The sequence below is a fragment of the Notolepis coatsorum genome (assembly GCF_963971535.1).
Source record: "Notolepis coatsorum genome assembly, chromosome: 8".
Taxonomy (NCBI): Eukaryota; Metazoa; Chordata; class Actinopteri; order Aulopiformes; family Paralepididae; genus Notolepis; species Notolepis coatsorum.
This window is the reverse complement of record NC_140172.1, coordinates 67,833,588-67,855,932: the sequence shown is the minus strand read 5'-3', so window position 1 is coordinate 67,855,932 and position 22,345 is coordinate 67,833,588. Positions and strand designations below refer to the sequence as shown.

Below are 22,345 nucleotides of genomic sequence, written 5' to 3'. Positions count from 1 at the left end.
TATGACCTTATAAGGTAGTATCCGGTGTTAGACGTGGCTCAAAATGGCCGCTTTAGGGTTTCAACCAATCAACATCTCTCTCTTCTAAAAAAGTCCTCCCCTCTGACGTAAGACATAGCATGGTCAGAAGGGGAGGAGTAAAGACTTTAAAACTAGCAGTCTGGTTTGAGAGAGAAGAAGCAGAACGAACACAAACAACAGACACATGTTTTTTCACCTCATCCCCTACTGGAAGCGGATGACGACGAGCTGAGAAGGAACCAACGAACAGCGAGGAGACGAGAAGAGATACTTTAATTGTAGTGAATTAGTCTGGAACAAAGATCTGAGGGCATAGTCTCAATGGTATCTTTGTTTCATTGCACGTTTTTGAATTCAAAGCCTTTGTAGTCTAGATGGAAATAGGGGTCCACGCGCACCCCCCGGAACTTTTTATGCCACCTGATTTTTCTTAATCCTTAAAGTGTCTACTTTCAGAATCTGCCAGGTGCCAAGCTGAAATAATGTCCGAAAGGCTCCATTTTAACCCTTTATTGCACCTAACCCAAAACCGAAACATTAAAATTTGATGTAGCAAGAGGCATAACTTTTGAAGTAGACAACTTACAGAGACAAATGAATACATTTTTCCATACAATTCTGACCCTAGGAATTCAATGGAATGGTTATTTCTGACATTTGACAACATTTTGACTGTATTTCTGGACAAAAACAGCAACAAAATGCAAAAGATGTGTCTGACCAACTACTTTTTTATTTTTCAAACGCATAGAGTGAATATTTGTTGACAATCAGTTTTTTTTCAAGCCTCCAAGTGTTTATTTTAAGATTATATTGGGTACCAAGCTGAAATAATGTCCCAAAGGCTAGTTTTAACCCTTTATAGCACCTAACCCAAAAATCGAAAAATGTAAATAGAATGTAGAAGAGGCATAACTTTTGAAGTTGACAACTTACAGAGACAAATTAATACATTTTTCCATACAATTCTGACCCTGGGAATTCAATGGAATGGTTATTTTTGACATTTGACAACATTTTGACTGTATTTCTGGACAAAAACAGCAAAAAAATGCAAAAGTTGTGTGTCTGACCAACTACTTTTTTATTTTTCAAACGCATAGAGTGAATATTTGTTGACAATCAGTTTTTGCATGATCCATCATGGAGAGCCAGAACATGCCCGTTTTGCCCAGGTGGCCCCTGCGTACCTTGTCTTGGTATTGGAGGTAGTCACCAATCAGCTTGAGCAGTGTGGGATCCTTCAGAGTGGAGTTGAGGCTCTCAGAAGTGCAAGAGTGGATGAGGTTGAAGAGGATCTCATATGGGATGTCTGGTTTCTCCTCCTCTAGAAAAACATTGAACAGCAACCGTTCAAGTGCCTCTGTGACCGCCTTCAGACTGAAGAGAGCCTTGGCATATGACTTCCCGCTCAGGATATTTTTCAGGCAACCACTGTTTGCGAGGCCAGCTTCTATGAGGATCTCGGCGTAGCCAGCTCCAAGACACTTGCGCCCAGTGAGTCTGCCCATGTAATTCATGGCTGTGTGGAACTTGCCAATGAGGTTCACATGCTTACTGAATTCCTCCTCGTACTTCCATACTATAGGACAGGCTTTCATGATGACTCCCAGGTGTTGATGGTGTATGGCTGTCCAACCTCCTCAGTTGCTGCCTCGGATCTCTTGAGTAGCTCATACACTACTGCGTTGTCTGTAATGGGCTGGTTGATGGGGGTATAAAAGTCGATGGTAGATTTACTAGGAGGCACTTTCCCTGTGCTTGAAATAAAACCACCAAATCCAGGCACTTGCTGCTTGCCCTGGCTGCTCAACCATCTGCTGAGGAGGTGGGTGTTGTACTGCAACATTGAGGCATCATATGACACTTGGTTCTCAGCAGGAGGGGTAAAGTTGTCATTCTTGGGGAATTTGGGGCCAACTCTTTTGAATGCCAGCTCTGGCAGCGTCTCGGGAGGCGTGATCTTAAGGCTTCTCATCTTGGATGACCTGTCATAGAGAGGAAGGGTCCTTTTCTTGGTGCTCACATGGCTCTCCTTCACTTCTTGAATCATGATTTCCCCGGCGCTGTTTACCACATTTGAACCATGAATGTTGGTGGTGATTCTGTTCAGGTTGTCCCACTCGCTGTGAAAAACAGTGTTTCCCTCGCCAGTGATGATTTCAGGGGTCAGGTTGGTGGACATCTCATCAAAAGCCTTGGCCATGGCTGTCTCAAGTTCCATACTGAAGTCATATGTCTCTGAGTGTCCTAGTCGTGAAAGGATGGTTGTGAGCTGTAAAGATAAACAAATGTTTTTTTTAATCAATATCAAATACCTGTATGAAGCATAGTTGAGCAATGACAATGTAGGACCTCATAAGCAATACGTTAGCTGATCACTCACCTGTTTGCTTCGATAGAGGTGCCGAAGTGTGGCACACAGGAGGATGTGCTTTGGGAGTTTCCACTTGCTGTTAGTTGCTGCTCGACACACATCTTGTGTAATCGAATAGACCAGCCTCTGCGTCTTCTCACACTTTTCTTCATCAAGTGTCCCAGTCACCACTGAGCTCAGAAATTGCACAAGATGCTCTGGGAGCAGTTCATCCATTTTCACAGCATCCAGCTCCTGTGCAGTTGGGGGCCATGGTAGCTCCTTTGACTCTTTGAATGCCTTTTTAATGTGAGAATTGAGGGTGAGTGCTGCTTCTTGTAGTTGATCAGATGTTCCAAGTTTGTACGCACATTTAACTGCTTCATCTACAGTAATGCTTGAGCTGTATATAAGGTTCAACTCAAGACAACCATGGTGTGGTACCTTTGAGAATGTGAGTTCACAAGATATGTCTTTGTCTCCTTGTAAACGTCTTGCCAATTTCTCACTGCGGTATTCAGGATTAGGAAAACCTTCACCTTCCAGTGTCTTCCTGTACAAGTTGCACATGGATCTTAGCTGGACAACTTCTTTGTGTTTAACCACATTCCTAAGAATGTAATCCTTTACTACACAATACGACTTGTCATGTGCTGCCATTTTCCGGGCCTGCAGGCTGTCAATGTTGTCTGCTGCCTTTTTTCCTCTCTTCCTTCCACGCTCATGGTTTTGGTACTCATTTTTGAAGTTATTTCTGCATATTGGATGATACTGAGCTTCCATAGCAAAGAGGTCCTTGCCCTGCACCTTGCGATAAAGATCCTCTTTCTTCAATTCCTGTGCCCTAGGTTCGATAACTTTCCAGGCTGGTTCTTTGTGTTTCCAACTCTGAAACTTTTTTAGCTCTTCAGTCTTCCCCTTGAACTTGGTTGTTGTTTTGTCACAGAAGATACACTGATCTGGGAACAAGAAGGAACACCAAGCCCCTTCAGTTTGACTTGAGAGACATTTGAGATGGCGTAGGGAGTCCTTTATCGATGACGATGATTCACCAGATGTAGAAGCCTTTGACACATGTAAACGATCCAATTTCCCTGTGAAGGTTTTGTAGCAGTTTTGATGATAGCCAGTTTTATCCAAAGGCAAGCCTTCTAATGTCAATGGTATTTGGACACAAATATCCTTCATGCGGTATGGTGAGGTGGCTGTTTCGCAGAGTCTCATATCACGAACACTGTGTAGATACGATAGCTTCTCGCTTGCCCCCCCCTTGCATTTGCAGAGCGTGATAAAATTACCATACTCAGAAGTTGAGACATGTAAAATACATGTTATCGATCTAATCCTCTTTGGAGGCACTTCAGCTGTGTTACAATGTTTCCTTTTTCCCATTGTCAGCCGTTTATGAAGTAATCAGCCTGAATAAAGAAATTAGAAGCATTAGATAGCTACCAACACTCTGAGGAGGACCAAATGATGAAGTATACAATGTTTCCGTTTTCCTATGGTTAGTATGAGTAATCAAACTGAAAACAAAGACAAACATTATCTAGCTCCTAACTTAGCTAGCTACCAACACTATAGTCAAGAATACAATGTTTTTTCCTTTTCCCTATTGTTAGTAGTGAGTAATCAGCCTGAAAATGCTGGAAAAACAGTAGCTAGCTATCAACTCAGCTAGCTACCAACTTAGCGAGCTACCAACACTATAGTCAAGAATACAAGGTTTTTCCTTTTCCCTATTGTTAGTAGTGAGTAATCAGCCTGAAAATGCTGAAAAACAGTAGCTAGCTATCAACTCAGCTAGCTACCAACTTAGCGAGCTACCAACACTATAGTCAAGAATACAATGTTTTTTCCTTTTCCCTATTGTTAGTAGTGAGTAATCAGCCTGAAAATGCTGAAAAACATTAGCTAGCTATCAACTCAGCTAGCTACCAACTTAGCTAGCTACCAACACTATAGTCAAGAATACAATGTTTTTTCCTTTCCCCTATTGTTAGTAGTGAGTAATCAGCCTGAAAATGCTGAAAAACATTAGCTAGCTATCAACTCAGCTAGCTACCAACTTAGCTAGCTACCAACACTATAGTCAAGAATACAATGTTTTTTCCTTTACCCTATTGTTAGTAGTGAGTAATCAGCCTGAAAATACTGAAAAACATTAGCTAGCTATCAACTCAGCTAGCTACCAACTTAGCTAGCTACCAATTTAGCTAGCTACCAACACTACTTAGTCAAGATTACAGATGTGATTTCTGTAGACCTTTTGTTGAAGAATTACTTGTATATGACTATTAGGTATATCTTAATAATAGTTAATAATAATAATGAATAATATACTTACTAAGAAAATCCTTGAGATTGTTCCCAAAGAAAGCAGTGGGAAACTGCCATCTGCAGGTAGCCAGGTACCAGGTAACCAACGGCAACCAACTGTCCAACCAATTGCAGAGCCTCGGTCACCAACATCATCAGCTTGGTACCCAATATAATCTTAAGATAAACACTTGGAGGCTTGAAAAAAAAACTGATTGTCAACAAATATTCACTCTATGCGTTTGAAAAATAAAAAAAGTAGTTGGTCAGACACACAACTTTTGCATTTTTTTGCTGTTTTTGTCCAGAAATACAGTCAAAATGTTGTCAAATGTCAAAAATAACCATTCCATTGGATTCCCAGGGTCAGAATTGTATGGACAAATGTATTAATTTGTCTCTGTAAGTTGTCAACTTCAAAAGTTATGCCTCTTCTACATTCTATTTAAATGTTTTGATTTTTGGGTTAGGTGCTATAAAGGGTTAAAACTAGCCTTTGGGACATTATTTCAGCTTGGTACCAATATAATCTTAAAATAAACACTTGGAGAATTGAAAAAAAACTGATTGTCAACAAATATTCACTCTATGCGTTTGAAAAATAAAAAAGTAGTTGGTCAGACACACATCTTTTGCATTTTTTTTGCTGTTTTTGTCCAGAAATACAGTCAAAATGTTGTCAAATGTCAAATATAACCATTCCATTGAATTCCTAGGGTCAGAATTGTATGGACAAATGTATTCATTTGTCTCTGTAAGTTGTCTACTTCAAAAGTTATGAATCTTGCTACATCAAATTTTAATGTTTCGGTTTTGGGTTAGGTGCAATAAAGGGTTAAAATGGAGCCTTTCGGACATTATTTCAGCTTGGCACCTGGCAGATTCTGAAAGTAGACACTTTAAGGATTAAGAAAAATCAGGTGGCATAAAAAGTTCCGGGGGGTGCGCATGGACCCCTATTTCCATCTAGACTATTGTTATTTCACTTTTGCCTGTGAAATAAAAAGCGGATTTTGTACACTAGCAAACTCTCATCGTCTTGATTTCATTCTCCTGCTCTCCGCCGTCGTTACAAGGCCATGCCTGGCCTTTGAAAGTAAAAGGGAATTAGTAAACGGACAAACACAACGCAGAGGAATTAGCTGGCTCTTAATATAAGAACCATAGACCCTTGTTACTTCATCTTGTTTACATCAGGGTCCCCCATTTTCAATTCATAGTGACATTTATGACATACACAACATACATGACATCATGACATTTATGGCATAGGGACATACATGACATACAGGTATAAAGTACTGTTACATTTGTGACATATGATATGCAAATATACTGTAAGTACTGTTACCCAGAGATCCTAACAGAGTATATACATATGTGATGGGGAGGAGACTGTACATTAGGAGGGGGTGGGTGGGAGAAAAGAAATACATACGGTGGGGAGAGAATATATACATACGGTGGGGAGGAGACTGTCTATTAGGAGGGGGGGGGGGGCTGGACATTTACGGTGGCCAGTTTTGAATTGCAGCCTCCCATAGGTGATCTTTAAGAGTGGTTTTATACTGCTGACCAGTATGACTTACTACCATAGTGTCTTTACCTGTATCACTGTACGAATGAATACTACAACTGTGTACAAATCTGATTAGCACTATAGTACTAATTTATATATTTTATATCCAGTTTAATCACCTGTACATTGTATATTACTATTGCACTTTACTGTTATACATTTGCATGCATGGTTGGATGGCAAACTTATTTTCATTGTACTGTACTTGTGCTTTATAATTACAATACATTTGAATGTAATCTAATCTAATCTAAAATACATTTCTTACATGCCCATGGTTTTGCTACAGGTGTATTGGTCTGTTGCTGAGTTTAGCAACCATATTTCCTCAGTGTTTGTTAAGAGAGAACGTTGAGTATTTTTCCAGTTTTCAGGGTATTTCTCTGATATTGTTCTATGTATTTAATGTCTATTAATACCAGGGGTCTTAAAAATATTGTGAAATGCAAGGCTTTATTTTTTATTGCAAAAATAATTAGTTTAGATCATATTCAAATGTATTGTCATTATACAGCACAAGTACAGTACAACGTAAATAATGCAATAGTAATATACAATATATAGGTGATTAGACTGGATATAAAATATATAAATTAGTACTACTGAGTAATAGTGCTAATCAGATGTATAGAGTTGTGTTACGATTCGGCATGGCAGAAGGACCCAATATGCGGTTAGAAGTACAAAGGAGACGGTGGTTACTCTTCTCAACGGTGTTCTTTAATATAGAACTCAAGGCAAGAGCAAGGCAGGAAATATATATCATACAAAACAAAAGGGCACAGCGGCGCTGGCGCTAACTACAAACACGGACTGAGATACGAAAACAAAGATGACAAAAACAGAATACTAAATCACTTACTGACTCTAAGTACAACAGCAGGACAAGGTAGACGACAGCAAGGTACAACGAACGGGTAACACGGAGGTATGACGCCACAACAGGAAGTGGGAACAGGACAACCTAATATACTCAACCTAATTACAATGATTACAAACGATCAACAGCTGGGGGAAGAGACACTAGAACTAATACAAAACAAAATACAATACAACCATCAAAGAACACACACAGGCTAAATACAAACACAGAATAAGAATACTAACACAGAACAAACCTAAACAGACAACACTTGTAATAAGGACACTAATTGCCACATTAGAACGTTATTGATTTGGACCATTAGGTTCAGGGCTGAGTGCATTGTCTGCAGGTGACCGCTGGATGGCGGTATGACACAGCTGTCAACTCTCTGCCTGGGACATTCTCTCTCCCAGGCATGAGATGATCTTAGAGCGTTACAGTATCTCCCCCCGAACGGGGGGCTTCCAGACCCCCGAGAATATCGTCCGGACACGGGCGACGCAGGAGGCCGGGACCCCGGAAAAAAACCAGGGCGAGGACCCGGAGAACTGGGGCCGGGAGTCCGAGGAAAGAACCCAGGAGGGGCATAGCAGCCAGGGGGGTGGAAAATGGGCGCAGATGCCCGGAGAGGGGGGGCGGGGACGGGAACAGAGGCCCGGAGAGAGGGGGTGGGAACGGAGGACCGGAGAGGGAGGCAGGACCCGGGAACAGAGGCCCGACGAGGGGGGGTGGGGAAGGGAACAGAGGCACGGAGAGGGGAGGCGGGGAGAAAAACAGGGGCCCGGAGAGGGGGGGTGGAGAGATAAACAGGATCCGGGAGCCTGGAGCCAGGAACCGAGGGTAAGGACTCCGGAGCAGGATCTCGGACGGGAGACCCTCCAGCCGCCGGACTGGGGACCGGATCCGGAGAGCCGGAACGGAGGTGCGGCGGCGACGACCCCCGGAGCAGGATCCAACGCAGCCCACATTGAAGACCACGGCGAGGACCAGGACGCCGACCACGATGCAGAGCTGGTCCAGACGGGGAGCCGGGAGCCGGCACAGCAGCCGGACCAGGTGTAGAGGCCGGGCAGGGCGTGGAGACCGGACCGGTCTCGGCGGCGAGGCGTGGCGTAGGCTCTGGGGATGAGGAGCCTGGACCCAGTGTAGTAGCCGTACCACGGCGTACCAGGCGTAGAGGCTGGACAGGACGTGGAAGCCGGAGGAGGAGCGGTGACAGCCGGGACCACGCCGATAGGAACCAGGCCGGCACCGATGACCGGATCAGCCGCGGGGGCTCTGCCAGCGGCACTAGCCCCGCCCGCCCTCCGAGCCTTGCCAGAACTCGGAGGCCTGCAAGCCACGGGGGCTAGGCCGATCGTGGACCCTGAGCTAGCTGTAGGGGCTAGGCTAGCTGTAGGGGTTAGGCTAGCTTTAGAAGCCCGGCCAGCCTCAGGACCCAGGCTAACAGTGAGTTGAATGCTAGTCGGTTGGGCCTGGCTAACTGCAGAAACACGAACAGGAGGCAGATCAGAGGGTTGAACGCGATACTTCTCCATGAGGACTGCGGCCTGGTCGGCCATCACCCTCATCTCTGCCTCCTGGTCCGGATACTGGTCTGCTGCGGACTGGATTGTCTGAAACAGAAATACCCATTTAGCTGGGGAATATTTCGACAGATCTCCCTCCATTAATTTGGAGAGAACCTTCATCCGTCCCCCTTAATCTTTCCGCTGGGTCTTGTGATGGTGGCGTCATAATGTTACGATTCAGCATGGCAGAAGGACCCAATATGCGGTTAGAAGTACAAAGGAGACGGTGGTTACTCTTCTCAACGGTGTTCTTTAATATAGAACTCAAGGCAAGAGCAAGGCAGGAAATATATATCATACAAAACAAAAGGGCACAGCGGCGCTGGCGCTAACTACAAACACGGACTGAGATACGAAAACAAAGATGACAAAAACAGAATACTAAATCACTTACTGACTCTAAGTACAACAGCAAGGCAAGGTAGACGACAGCAAGGTACAACGAACGGGTAACACGGAGGTATGGCGCCACAACAGGAAGTGGGAACAGGACAACCTAATATACTCAACCTAATTACAATGATTACAAACGATCAACAGCTGGGGGAAGAGACACTAGAACTAATACAAAACAAAATACAATACAACCATCAAAGAACACACACAGGCTAAATACAAACACAGAATAAGAATACTAACACAGAACAAACCTAAACAAACAACACTTGTAATAAGGACACTAATTGCCACATTAGAACGTTATTGATTTGGACCATTAGGTTCAGGGCTGAGTGCATTCCCAGATAGCAAAAAATGAGTGAATCAACGTTGAAATAGGGTTCAGCAGAAATATTGAATCTATGTTGAAGCCTGACATCTAAATTATATAGTTTAAGTTTAAGTTTATTTGGATCCCCATTAGCCACAGCAGTGCTGGGGCTATTCTTCCTGGGGTCCATAACACATAAAATACAGTTACAGACGTATACACTCACAACATTTACATGTCATACAGACAATTAAAACAACAATAAAAACCCTTATACACTCATACCATTTACATGACATACAGACCATTAAAACAACAATAAAAACCCTTATACACTCACAACATTTACATGTCATACAGACAATTAAAACAACAATAAAAACCCTAATCAAATTCATAATACAAGATAAAAATATCAGACACATACATTTTCATTTACGTACACACTATCTATTAGGGAATGTCAATTTCTTTGGTTGAAAATGTTGTTTTACCACGATTTTGAAACGGCATTTACTATTCTCCTGCTTAACATGTCTGGGAAGAGAGTTCCATTCCTGCATACCACGGAACATGACAGTTCGCTTCATTGCATTCGACCTCACTTTTGGAAGTGTAAAACCTCGTGCAGAAGCATGTCTGGTGGAATGGTTGTGTCTGTCAAGACTTATTGATAAATTGTTATATAAAATTGAGGGGATCTTTGTAACAAGAATATTCCTAGTGAATACAAGGAGTGAGCAGAGTAATTTATGTTTGACAAGTAACCAAGTTAAACAACTGTGCATCGCTGCAACATTAGTTCTGTACTCACAGCGAAGCGCTATACGTGCTGCTTTGTTTTGTACCATTTGTAATTTTTTCAGTTTATTCGTTGTTACATTCGACCATACTGCAGGACAATAGTCAAGATTTGACAAAACCAGAGCTTGAATTACCTGTTTGATAGAATTTAGTGGTAACAAATGAGCACATCTTTTAACAACAGAAATCCCTCTTCCCATTTTCACTACTATATTGTTTATATGGTGTGACCATGACAATTTACTGTCTAATGTTACCCCTAGGAGTTTAGTCTCCTGGACTTGATTAATTACCACATCACTTATCAAAAGTTTCAAGACTGGGTTCGTTCTTAGAGTATGGTTTGAACCGAAAATGATGCTACTTGTCTTTGATATGTTTAGAACTAGTTTGTTATTCTTTATCCATTCCATCACTGATTGCAACTCTGCCTTTAGAACCGTATTTAATTCATTGGCTGTTGAGGCTGATGTGTAAATCGTTGAATCATCCGCATACATAGAAATATAGGACTTATTTAGGACAAGAGGCATGTCATTTGTAAATATGGTGTAGAGCAAAGGCCCAAGGCAACTTCCTTGGGGTACTCCACACCTTACCGTTTTAACTTCTGAGTAACTCCCATTAAAAAAAACTATTTGTTTCCGGTTTGCTAAATAAGTTTGCATCCAAGATAGTGCAGATGAGGAGAAACCGTAACATTCAAGTTTTTTAAGTAAGAATTTGTGATCTATGATGTCGAATGCTGCAGTAAAATCAAGCAAGACAGCTCCAACCATTTTCTTTTTATCTATCTCTTTCAGCCAATCATCCGTCATTTGGGTTAAAGCAGTCGCTGTTGAATGTCCTTCACGATATGCATGTTGAAAATCAGTGGTCAATGTGTTAAAAGAAAAGTAGCTTTTAATCTGTTCACTTACTATTCTTTCCATCAGTTTACTCAAAACTGGCAGTAAACTTATGGGACGACTATTAGATCCTGAGAATGGCAATTTCAAATTTTTTGGCAGTGGTATTACTTTGGCAGTTTTCCACTGTTGCGGATACAAACATTCACTAAAGGATTGATTTATAATATGACAGATAGCAGGGGCAATTAAATCAGGGACCAATTTCAGAAGTTTCCCGTCAAGACCGTCAACACCTGGTGGTTTGTTTTTAGTGGTACTTAACATATATTCTACATTACTTATAGTCACACATATATTCTACATTACTTATAGTCACACTATCAAAATTAAATTGACAATTTTTATCTTTCATTATTTTATTCTTTATTAATAAATAAGATTTTTCATTATCTATTGTTTGCATATTATTTCTTAAATTATCTACTTTTCCAATAAAATAATTGTTAATATGATTAGCAATCTCAACTGGTTTGGTGAGGAATTTTCCTTCCGTTTCTAGAAAGGATGGGGTAGGTTTCTTATTCCTGCCCATTATTTCATTTAGAGTATTCCATAATAATTTACTGTCATTTTTTATATAATTAAACCGTTCGTTGTCTATGACCCTAACGTTGAATCAACGTTAGGTGTCAACCATAGCTGATACTATATCAATGTTGATTCAACCATCATCTAAATGGTAATCTACATGCACATTTTAGTTGATTTTATATTGAATCAATGTTAGACATCAATGTTTATTCAACCATAATCTAAATGGTAATCTACATGCACATTTTAGTTGATTTTATATTGAATCAATGTTAGACATCAATGTTTATTCAACCATAATCTAAATGGTACTCTACTTGTACATTTGTAACTTGTACATCTACTTGTAACTTGTAAAGTTAAGGAATCAATACTGATTAATGTACATTTTACATAAAAATATTGCTGCTGATATGTATACATCATAACATTACATGTTTTTTTCCTGCTGTTAAACACACTATTGTTAAATAAATAATAATAAAATTCTTATATGACCATATTTCCAAAAATGTGTGAACAAAAATGACAACATGGCTTTAATATGAAAATTTATTTTTTTCTAGGGTATCAGAACTTCCAGTGACTAAAACTTTTTACAAAAAACAAATAACAGACCTTATAACAGGCTTTCATTAACAATATAGCCACTGCCAGAATAGTGACACACATATTGTGTGTGGTGAGCACACGCATTCATGCACAACGAAGACAAGATTGCAATCATTTTAACTATAAATTTATGAGCTCAAAGTATGAGCTCACTACTGACTGAAATGTCCAACAAAAAGCATCAATTGTCAAATAATATTGATCACATTAACTAGACTAGATGTTTGAGGAAATTAGAAAGGGAACAACAACTTAACCCTTGTGTCTGATCAGATTCGTATTTGTTTGATAACTTTGCAGTGATGAGCCAACATAATATGTGGCATAATCTTTTAATTATCTTGTATTTTTTTTTTTACTCTTCATAAATTGTTTATTCCACTTCAGCCCGATCATAACCACCACATATTCTTTTTTTTTGTCATATTTAACAACTCTTTTCAGAAAAGTGGGAGTATTTCATTACAAAAATAATATAAAAAATGGTTATGATCAGGGCTGAAGTTGAATAAAATATTTATGGAAAAGAAAGTGGGAAATTATTTCAACATAATCTTTTTATGGAGTTTTTCAATTTAGTCCCCTAATAAGAGTATAATACTTTAGTTTTCAGACACAAGGGTTAAATATAAACAATGGCATAGGATTTGAATTTAAACACAGTGGAGCTTAGATGATCTACAGTTGTCCACGACTTATCCTCCAAGGCATCTGCTATATAATAATCTTCAGATTTACTTAAGTGTTATTAGTAGGTTACAGCAGTAAGCATTAGTTTGCTCAGTCAATTATGACCAATTCGTTTTATATTGTTTAATACAGTTAAATAAATAGATAAATGAAAAGCACTGTACCGAAAATAATACCGAACCGTGTCTTCAAAACCGAGGTACGTACCGAACCGTGGATTTTGTGTACCGTTACACCCCTAATGTTTCTATAACTCTCTCCCATATAACTCTCTCCCATACCCTTAACACCAACCGCTGAAGTGCCCTTGAGCAAGGCACTAAACCCCCAACTGCTCCATTGGAGTTGCTCAGTGGCCAACAGTGTCAGACTGTGGTTGTACTGGGGCCTAACAAAATTAATAGTTGGTTTCAGGTTGGTTGTCAGTTTGGCCATGGGTAGGTAGGGAATTTATTTTATTTAATTTTTTTATTTTATTCTTTCCCACGGCGACTATGGATAGGGAATTTCTTTATTTAATTAAAATGTTCACAACAACATGGATGCATGTACTCTGCCAGCATGTTTAATATCCATAATACTAAATGTTTGACTAAGATTTCTATGAAACTTTATTAAAAAAAAATATATATATATAATTTTTTCCTAAAAACTCATAAAATATATTGGGTCGCACCTAAATCGGCAGGGTCGGTCGGCAACCTGAAACCAACTATTAATTTTGTTAGGCCTGGGCAGCTCCCAGGTGTGAATGGAACTCTGTGAATGTGAAGCAGGGCGTAGCTGAAAAAGAGCATCCGTGCTCAGCGAACCTACCCTGGGTAAATAAAGGTTAAAATAAAAAATAAAAAAAATAAACACTGCAAGAACAGGCTGAAGCAGCAAGTCATTCAAGTAGATGCCGTCCATGGAAGAACAGTGTCCATGAGGGTAATTCCTTGTACTGTATGAACCAGGGAAACAGTGTGCTGGGGTACCCTAAGTTTGACTCTGGTTCGCTTGACAATTAAGTTTGGGTCACTTCGGTTCCAAGAACAGGCTGAAGCAGCCAGTCATTCAAGTAGATGCCATCCATGGAAGAACAGTGTCCATGAGGGTAATTCCTTGTACTGTATGAACCAGGGAAACAGTGTGTGCTGTGCTGGGGTACCCTAAGTTTGACTCTGGTTCGCTTGACTTAAGTTTGGGTCACTTCGGTTCCTTGAGATGCCTCCCTCCCGGTCTGGCGCATAACGAAGCCACTTCTTGACAGTTTCGCTGTAGTCCTGGTCGGTCAGCTTGGGGTCAAACTGTCGAGCAGCAGCTGATAGACACAAAAATAAAAAAGTGAGGAAGAGAGGTGAGATGATGTACGATGATAAGAGCACCCCTCACTTCACACGAGTGCGATTTTTTTTAATCACTCAATTACTCACTCTGTAGGTCTACAGTAACAAGTAACAACAAGTCTTTTTCTTTTATTAAATCAACTTTCTTTAATGAATATAATTCATCAGTTTTTAATACTATAATATTAGTGTAGCCTAATCTCTATCTGCAACTGTGAAGAAAAACCCCATTGGTTTAAACAGAATGAATAGACATAAACAATTAAAAATAGATTTATTTTTTTAATTAAAAATGAAAATTTTCTAATGTTGATTTAGAATTTGAATGCCAACGTAATGAACGAAGGTCCGAACGTTCGAACGCCCAAACACACACACACATCCTCACCTCGTTGAAGAAGCCGAAGGCAGCCAGCCCGGCGGGGTCGGCGACGCCCAGCGACGTGTTCCCGCCGTAGGACGACTTGAGGTTCACGATGTGCATCTGAGGGGAAGCCATGCAGGGGTTAATGAACATCTGGGGCTCAAAACGCTCGCCTGCGCCCACTTCTTTGGACTCCTTTTTCAACGCACCTGCATCTTTTTTCTATTGTTTCAATGGTTTTATATGAACCTACAGGCAGACTGATAGGAGATGATTTAACTTGTTGAACCTGCAGCCAGACTGATAGGAGATGATTTAACTTGTTGAACCTGCAGCCAGACAGCCTGATAGGAGATGATTTAACTCTCGTTGGACAAGGCAACACATATCGAAACATCCTCTTACCTTTCAGCATGACGTTGCTCAGGTGGGAGGTCAAGGCGTTCCAACTGGCAGGTGAGTTAGTCGCATTTCCAGACATTTCCTGTCAAAACGCAGTCATGGTTTAGCGCTCGAGTCTATTGTACCCTGTTCTCTCACACACACACACACACACACACTAAAGCTGTCCCCGAAGCCTGTTTTTGGGATTCGAACTTCGTCAGGGTTTTTCAAACAGACATTTGATCCTACGTTTTTAATAAAAAAAAATCTTTAAACATTTTTTTTCTTTTTTTATATATATAAATATCCTCAAACTAAATCCTCAATTTGAATAAAGTGAGTCTTTTTCTTTTATTAAATCAACTTTCTTTAATGAATATAATTCATCAGTTTTTAATACTATAATATTAGTGTAGCCTAATCTCTATCTGCAACTGTGAAGAAAAACCCCATTGGTTTAAACAGAATGAATAGACATAAACAATTAAAAATAGATTTATTTTTTTAATTAAAAATGAAAATTTTCTAATGTTGATTTAGAATTTGAATGCCAACGTAATGAACGAAGGTCCGAACGTTCGAACGCCCAAACACACACACACATCCTCACCTCGTTGAAGAAGCCGAAGGCAGCCAGCCCGGCGGGGTCGGCGACGCCCAGCGACGTGTTCCCGCCGTAGGACGACTTGAGGTTCACGATGTGCATCTGAGGGGAAGCCATGCAGGGGTTAATGAACATCTGGGGCTCAAAACGCTCGCCTGCGCCCACTTCTTTGGACTCCTTTTTCAACGCACCTGCATCTTTTTTCTATTGTTTCAATGGTTTTATATGAACCTACAGGCAGACTGATAGGAGATGATTTAACTTGTTGAACCTGCAGCCAGACTGATAGGAGATGATTTAACTTGTTGAACCTGCAGCCAGACAGCCTGATAGGAGATGATTTAACTCTCGTTGGACAAGGCAACACATATCGAAACATCCTCTTACCTTTCAGCATGACGTTGCTCAGGTGGGAGGTCAAGGCGTTCCAACTGGCAGGTGAGTTAGTCGCATTTCCAGACATTTCCTGTCAAAACGCAGTCATGGTTTAGCGCTCGAGTCTATTGTACCCTGTTCTCTCACACACACACACACACACACACACACACACACACACACACACACTAAAGCTGTCCCTGAAGCCTGTTTTTGGGATTCGAACTTCGTCAGGGTTTTTCAAACGGACATTTGATCCTACGTTTTTAATTAAAAAAAAATCTTTAAAAAAAAAATTATTTCTTTTTTTATATATATAAATATCCTCAAACTAAATCCTCAATTTGAATAAAGTGAGTCTTTTTCTTTTATTAAATCAACTTTCTTTAATGAATATAATTCATCAGTTTTTAATACTATAATATTAGTGTAGCCTAATCTCTATCTGCAACTGTGAAGAAAAACCCCATTGGTTTAAACAGAATGAATAGACATAAACAATTAAAAATAGATTTATTTTTTTAATTAAAAATGAAAATTTTCTAATGTTGATTTAGAATTTGAATGCCAACGTAATGAACGAAGGTCCGAACGTTCGAACACCCAAACACACACACACACATCCTCACCTCGTTGAAGAAGCCGAAGGCAGCCAGCCCGGCGGAGTCGGCGATGCCCAGCGACGTGTTCCCGCCGTAGGACGACTTGAGGTTCACGATGTGCATCTGAGGGGAAGCCATGCGGGGGTTAATGAACATCTGGGGCTCAAAACGCTCGCCTGCGCCCACTTCTTTGGACTCCTTTTTCAACGCACCTGCATCTTTTTTCTATTGTTTCAATGGTTTTATATGTACAGTAAAGTACAGTACAAATGTCATTCAATCAATCACAGTGCAGGTGATTGATTGATTGAACATTTTATTAACAGATTGCAGAATGGGTACAATACAGTACGGCTCAATACACACAATTGTTAAGGGGATGCAGACCAGAGAAAGACTTTCGTCTTGTTTACATCAGGGTCCCCCATTTTGAATTCATAATGAATTGTAAGTAAGGGTGCAATTAGCACCGTGCAATACATTCTTTGTGGATCTAGCCCCCAGTCTGATCCCTAGTCGAACCCGTACCTCCATGGCGTAGCGCTTGCCGTTCACCGTGTGCTCGGACCCCTTCACCTCAGAGCCGTTGCCCCAGTGCAGGTGGAACTGTAGGCTGTCGTAGGCCTCGGACAGACCCCCCCCGGACACCTGCACGCCACTCCTCAGAGTCACTTTGACTGGAAGACAAACAAACAGAGGGTGGGTTCAGCTACGTACCGCGACGCTACGGGTTCAAATCCTGGCTTATGACCTTTCGTCGAATTGTCATGGTGCACAATTCGTCTAACTAAACTGTCCCTCTATTCATAACTGCCCTCTATTCATAACTGCTAAACTGTCCTCTATTCATAACTGCTAAACTGTCCTCTATTTATAACTGCTATTTGCTAAACTTCTCCGAAGTTGCCTACTGCAGCTTTAATAATCCAAAACACAGAATAATGCATTGAGTTTTAAAGCACATTCTTGCATACAAAAAAAGAAGTTATTCCAGAAAGCCAGGGCACAAAACGTTGAATAATAAACTGAACAAGCATAACATGCACACAGAGTCAGACATGATGGGGTTGTACAAGAGCATGTGGATGAAAAACATCTCCATACATTAGGCCTACATGTCCCCGTCCTTAACCACCCCTAGGTCAGGGGTCTGGACTGGGAGAGAGGTCCTCTAGTCTAGGTCAGGGGTCTGGACTGGGAGAGAGGGCCTCTAGGTCAGGGGTCTGGACTGGGAGAGAGGTCCTCTAGGTCAGGGGTCTGGACTGGGAGAGAGGTCCTCTAGGTCAGGGGTCTGGACTGGGAGAGAGGTCCTCTAGGTCAGGGGTCTGGACTGGGAGAGAGGTCCTCTAGTCTAGGTCAGGGGTCTGGACTGGGAGAGAGGTCCTCTAGGTCAGGGGTCTGGACTGGGAGAGAGGTCCTCTAGGTCAGGGGTCTGGACTGGGAGAGAGGTCCTGGACAGGGGTCTGGACTGGGAGAGAGGTCCTCTAGGACAGGGGTCTCCAGGGGGTCTTCTTGTTGGGATGGAGGTGATGCACTGAACACAAACTACACCCAGACTGACTGGAGACTCGAGTGAAAGGAATCCTGTTTCTCCTCAAACTAGAAACTCTTTACAAACAGTCTGGTGGCGTTGTTCTAAATGACTACTAATCATCCTGTTTATTTTTGTTCCTCTTTATGTGACTGAATACTATCGTTTATCAATACATGTTCCCTATAGTTTATCAATACAGGTCCCTATCCTTTCTCAATACAGGGTCCCTATCCTTTCCCAATACAGGGTCCCTATCCTTTCTCAATACAGGGTCCCTATCCTTTCTCAATACAGGGTCCCTATCCTTTCCCAATACAGGGTCCCTATCCTTTCTCAATACAGGGTCCCTATCATTGCTCACCTGTCTTGCCGGTGTTCTCGCTCTCGTACAGGGCAGAGGTGTTGCCGTAGTTGACGAAGGAGAAGGCAGTGAGGGCAGAGTCCTCGGTGGCATTAGCCGACACGATGTCGATGGGAGACTGTCTGGAACCATTGCAATGGTCTGGGGCGATAGTGGGCCAGTGGCTGTCACCTGGATACAAAATATAGTATAGTTTAGTAATACATAGATATTATATGATGGACTGTTAAACATTTTTTAAAGTGTCTAAAGTGAATGTTAAAAGTGAGTGTTTAAAGTAGAATGCGCCAACATTATGGGAAATTATCTTATCGTCTTCTCCAGAGTCAGACAAGAAGATAGATACCAGTTTCCTCTCTGTGCATTCAATAGAAAGATATCCTGCTGAAAGCTAGCCTAGCTTAGCGCAATGAATGGAAACAGAACAGGCAAGCTAGCCTAGCTTAGCACAATGAATGGAAGCAGGTACAGACCAGCTAGCCTAGCTTAGCACAATGAATGGAAACAGAACAGGCCAGCTAGCCTAGCTTAGCACAATGAATGGAAGCAGATACAGACCAGCTAGCCTAGCTTACTGTAGCACAATGAATGCAAGTGGATACAAACCAGCTAGCCTAGCTTAGCACAATGAATGGAAACAGAACAGGCCAGCTAGCCTAGCTTACTGTAGCACAATGAATGCAAGTGGATACAAACCAGCTAGCCTAGCTTACTGTAGCACAATGAATGCAAGTGGATACCCACCAGGGGATCATCCCTATGTTCCCCCGGTCCTATGTTCCCCGGGTTCTATGTTCCTCGCTTTGATTGATTATAATATGACACTCATAGCAGAATTAGTTATCAATAACCTACCTGTATAAATGTTAAAAGTTGTTGCAAATATTTGTTTTCCCTCATAAATATACCACTATATACATTAATTTCTTATATTAGTTTTAAAATGACCATTTAACAGTTTAACAGTGCTCTGAAAATGCTCTGAGAACATGCGGTCATCATTCACTGTTTTAAGCACAAACACATTAGGGAGGGAGGGAGAGAGACAGGCCCGGCCTGTATGCCTGCACCCTGCCATGTTGGTTTACCATGACTTTTTAGCAAGCAAGGTAGCAGAAATGCTAAGCTAACTGATTGTGCCAGTGTATCCTGTTAAAGAATACATCATAAGCCACATTTTGAAACGTTACTGACGTTAGCCTACATAAAATGTATAACAGTATATGCAACAGGTGGATCACTATACCAAAATCAAGAAACATTCATCATAGCTAACTGCTAACGCTACTAGCTAAATTAGCTTCAGCTAGCAGGCATGAATAACGGTTAATATAATATTCTCTACCATGTAAAAACGAACACGGCACTACTCCGCTGGCGTTTGCAATCGAAAGCATACATACAACATACAACATAATCGACATTATTGCCATGCAGTACTCACCAGTCTTAACGATGCAGAGAGACATGAGGTAGCAGCCAGGAAGCTGCCGCACAGGTGCATTCTGGGAGGCGGGGCAGCACAAGTGCAGTGCAGTCTGGGTGATGAGACAATGACGACAGCATACGTTGAGCAGCGTACATTGATTCAACATTTATTGATATTGGCATTTCAATCATTAAAATGCAACCACAAAACAATATTGATTCAATGATATGTTTTCAATATTAGTCAATTGCTTTAGCGGTTAATGGGTGATTCAACATCAATCGTCGACCTTAACCAAAAATCAAGCATTGTGACCATAAATCAACATTGAATTAACACCTTTTGCTATCTGGGTTGTCTGCAGGTGACCGCTGGATGGCGGTATGACACAGCTGTCAACTCTCTGCCTGGGACATTCTCTCTCCCAGGCATGAGATGATCTTGGAGCGTTACAGAGTTGTAGCATTAATATGTACAGTGATTCAGCTGGGGTAGGATTAGGAACCTTTGAACTCTTGAGCCCTAGCCCTATTTTCTGAAAATCCGCCTAAAAATACATACCTAAGTAAATGGAAGATTGCTCCACTTCTACAAGGTCCACTTGCATGTTCTTGGTATCTAGGGACATCTATGGATCTCAGGGAATGTATTCACAGTGTCATAAATATTGTGTCTGTTACTAAACTTGAATAAATTGTGATGAAACAAAGGAGAATATAAATTCAGATTTTTCTTTGCATCTTTGACGGTGAATAAAACCATGCTAAAAATGACCAGACATGAAAAACTGCCACTGAACTCGTTCAGCACCTTCTTGAGATCACATGTGTAGCCGGTCTCGTATTGCCATCTCTGTGTTGTGTTAGAGTTTGACCCCTGTTAAGGGATTGCCCCGAGTGAGTCTCGAACCCCGGTCTTCCGCGTCGCAGGCGACATTGCAGACCACTATACCAAGAGGGGAATTCACTTCTTGGTAACGTGTCTAAGTCCAGGCCGGGTTTTCCTTGTCGGGCAGGCCAAGCGTTTATAACGCATGGATTGAGGAGAATCAAGCACTCCCGGTTCATGTTCTTTGGTGGATTATGTTGGCAACACGATTGACATCAATACTTGGAATGGCGATCAGATAATTGGAATATTCCTTTTGGCGTACATTCTAGTCAAGGTAAGGGCTATATGGTATCAATCTTGCGTTGATCCAAGAATCCATTCACTGCGATCCGAGCGTATGTATGTAAAGTGTGTGTGTAACGTATTCCGTTGGTGACGATCAAAGCATATAAAAACGACCCCCCCCCCCACCACCCTTTCATGCATTCATGATGAAACACTAAACGCTGCATAGCGTCGTTTTCTGGGATTAGACAGGATTACTCAAAAACTATACTCATATTCACCACGGTATAAAACGGGAATGTATGGGTGAAAAAAATATTTCTTTTTCACAAATTGAACGATAGATACTCGATGTCAAATGGGCAATAGTATTATATCCATAGCTAATATATAATATAGTTTGAGCCCTGCAAACACCGCCATGTATCCCTATTTTTTTTTTATCTACTTTTTCTCCCCATTTTCTATTTTTCTCCCATCCCAATTTCGTATTATCCAATTCTACCCTCCCCTGTCTCGACCGATGTTAGACCATGCCTCCCACTGGTCGGCTGAAATGTGGACCAAGCCTTGCATCACGTGTCCCCTCCGGTACACAAGGAGGCAGCTGTCGCATCTTTTCACCTGCACAGCGCGATCTCTCAGCGGCGAGGAGTAACGCGTGGGAGGCTCGCGTAATTTTTTTACGTAGCCGCATTTTGTGGAGACACTCTCTGAATTGGCCACTGACTGACGCTCTCTGATTGGCCACTGCCATGTGCGCCCAATCGCGTGACGAGCTGTGTCTTTGCCCATTTCCGGGTCTAACAGCCTGCAAACTACCTAACGCCTAGTTTATCACTGGTTAAGCTTAGGCGACTCTTTCGAAGTAGGCAGTGGTGCAGTCGTAATATGGGAACTGCCCACATGCCACGTGCACGCGCGCACACGCACGGGTACGGGCGTGCACGCGCATGCGCACAGAACAGATTTTTTTATTTTTTTTTATATATTGCCTTGAAATAGAGAAGCTGAAAAAGGTAGCAGGATGTAGCCTTCAATATATAAAGAAATTATATTGTCAACAGATATGGTTGAAAAACAAATGTAGCAGGGTGGATTATCCCTGCTTAGTGGGAACGGTTGTGCACAGCCACTGGGTAGTGGGACGCAGTAGAGCTCCGTCTGACTGCACCCTCGTCTTTGGGCCTGGAGCGTCAAACTGGAGGCCGGCAGTGGGAGTGGATGGGGCCGGGATTTACCAACCTGGCTTGGTACTCTGGTCTTCCTCGCCTCTCCGG

At 41.6% G+C, this 22,345-nt stretch overlaps 1 protein-coding gene across 1 annotated transcript in view; it reads right to left on the bottom strand.

The window, feature by feature from the left end:
* Positions 1 to 16,828: 16,828 nt before the first annotated feature.
* LOC311233481 (carbonic anhydrase 4-like) overlaps positions 16,829 to 22,345 on the bottom strand; it is a gene marked incomplete at both ends in the record, with an annotated part of 6,753 nt that continues 1,236 nt past the window's right edge. Inside the window, 4 exons of the mRNA XM_084320449.1 lie at positions 16,829 to 16,837; positions 17,154 to 17,302; positions 18,521 to 18,691; positions 19,965 to 20,058. Coding sequence (XP_084176575.1) covers positions 16,829 to 16,837; positions 17,154 to 17,302; positions 18,521 to 18,691; positions 19,965 to 20,058 — 423 coding nt within the window. The remainder of the gene's footprint in view (positions 16,838 to 17,153; positions 17,303 to 18,520; positions 18,692 to 19,964; positions 20,059 to 22,345) is intronic.